The sequence below is a fragment of the Microtus ochrogaster genome, linkage group LG7_11 (assembly GCF_000317375.1).
Source record: "Microtus ochrogaster isolate Prairie Vole_2 linkage group LG7_11, MicOch1.0, whole genome shotgun sequence".
In the NCBI taxonomy this organism is placed as follows: Eukaryota; Metazoa; Chordata; class Mammalia; order Rodentia; family Cricetidae; genus Microtus; species Microtus ochrogaster.
The window spans coordinates 17,081,555-17,083,707 of NC_022032.1; the positions used below are offsets into that span (position 1 = coordinate 17,081,555).

Sequence of the window (2,153 nt, forward strand, 5' to 3'; positions counted from 1 at the left end):
GAGAAACCCTGTCTCGAAAAACAAAAACAACAACAAGAAGAATACTCTATCACCATAATCCTCCCCCGTTTTGCCCATCTTTAGAGCTTCATGTCTCTATTTCAGGGTCTCCTAAATTGCCTCTTTCACATGTCACTTGTTTGGAAGCTGCTACCTGTTAGGAACAGTGACGTCATTTTGCTGAACCCTAAAATTGAGTAACTGAAGTTCTCTTCCTGCAGGACATGTAACTTTGGACCCAGACACCGCTCATCCTTCCCTCGTCTTATCTGAGGACTTGAGAAGCATGGGATTTGGAGCTATACCACAGAGGTTGTGCGACACTCCAGGGAGATTGGACTTCAGTGCTTCCGTGTTGGGTGCAGGGAGCTTCAGCTCAGGGAGGCATTATTGGGAGGTATCCGTGGGACAGGCAATGCAGTGGCAGTTGGGCATCTGTGACTGTACAGAGAGAAAGAACAATGTACCCCAGGCTTCTGGAGATAAGTACCTGCTCATGGGGTCCATGATGGGGGCCGAGTACACCTTCTGGGTCTTTCCCCCTTTAAGAAAGGTCTCTCTGAGAAAGCAAATGTACAACGTTGGAGTCTTCGTTGACTGTGGCTGTGGCCAAGTATCATTCTACAATGTGACAGAACAATCCCTCATTTATAGTTTCTTTGACCTTACCTTCCGAGGAACAGTTAAACCTATATTTTCTCTTTGTATTCCAATTGGAGACATGAATTCAGATTCTCTTACTGTCTGTCTCCCTCAAATGCATTCCTGAAATGCTACTGTTAGTTTCTCATCTTCCTGGGTGTGAAACCCAAGATCACCGGAGACCAGAAGATAAGATTAAGACTTTACAAAACATTTATGTAATTAATTCAAAAGCCTCGAGGCTTTTGCGGCAATGTAGCTTTCAACATACGTTCAGTGGAAGGAGTTGTATTTAAGTTGAATAATGATGGGGTCATCTGATGACTGGGAGATCAAGGCACTTGCTGCCAAGCTTGACAACCTGAGTTCAATTCCTGGACCCCACAGAGTGGAAAGAGAGATTGTCCTCTGACATCCACATGCATACTGTGACACATGGTTATGGCTTCTGCGCAACTAAATAAACTAATAAAATGTAACGAGAAACAAAAAATGATGAAATAGTAATGTTGAATATATGATTATATATCATATAATTGAGAAATTAGAGGATGAATGTAGTCTTGGTTCCTCAGAACTAGGAATCAGACTGCAGACATAATTTATTTTGAACTTTTTCTTTTGATTGATTTTTATTGAGCTCTACATTTTTCTCTGCTCCCCTCCCTGCCTCTCCCCTCTCCCCTTCAACCCTCCCCCAGGGTCCACATGCTCCCAATGTACTCAGGAGATCTTGAACTGTCTAACCGATGTCTGTGGTGGTTTTTTGTTTTGTTTTATTTTGGTTTTTTTTGTTGTTGTTGTTTGTTCGTTTTTGTTTTTTCAAGACAGGGTTTCTCTGGAACTAGTTCTGTAGCCCGAAGTCACGGAGATCCACCTGCCTCTGCCTCCTGAGTGCTGTGATTAAAAGTGTGCATCACCACCACCGGGCTCTGCAGACACATTTTTAAGAACACTTGTGAATGAGGTCTAATCAGGAATAAGAGCAGGATGACATGTGTCTCCCAATGTTTTCATGGATCTTGTTGTCAATTCTGCTCCTAACGTGGAGGCATCCAGTTACTGAGCATGAGCATCAGGACTTAAGATGGTTATTTCACAAAGGCAGGGTCTCGTGATTTCCCTGGATGTTTTCGCTGAGTAAGGCAGTGTCAGAAAAATGTGATTATTTAACTATGTTTTAATTGTGTGACTGTGTGGAGCATGTGTTTGAGCGCCAATGCCTGCGGAGATCAGAGGCATCTCACCCCTTCAACCTGGAGCTACAGATGATAGTCACCATGGGGATGCTGGGAATCAACCTCGGGTCCTCTGGAAGAATAGCAAATACTCTTAACCACAGAACCATCTCTCTAGTCCCTAAGATAATGTATTTCTCTCTCTCTTACTACCTTCCTTCCTCCCTCCCTCCCTCCTTCCCTCCCTTTCTTAAGTTTATTTATTTTTTTGTGTCCACCAGGATGCATGTGTCATGGCACTCTTAACATGGAGGTCAGAGGACAATTTTTGCA

General features: G+C 43.4%; 1 protein-coding gene across 1 annotated transcript in view; it reads left to right on the forward strand.

Moving 5' to 3' along the window:
* Positions 1–769, forward strand: part of Triml2 (tripartite motif family like 2) — a 9,321-nt gene extending 8,552 nt beyond the window's left edge. The window contains exon 7 of the mRNA XM_005362556.2: positions 222–769. Within this exon, the coding sequence (XP_005362613.1) occupies positions 222–769 (548 nt within the window). The remainder of the gene's footprint in view (positions 1–221) is intronic.
* The last annotated feature ends 1,384 nt before the right edge of the window (positions 770–2,153 follow it).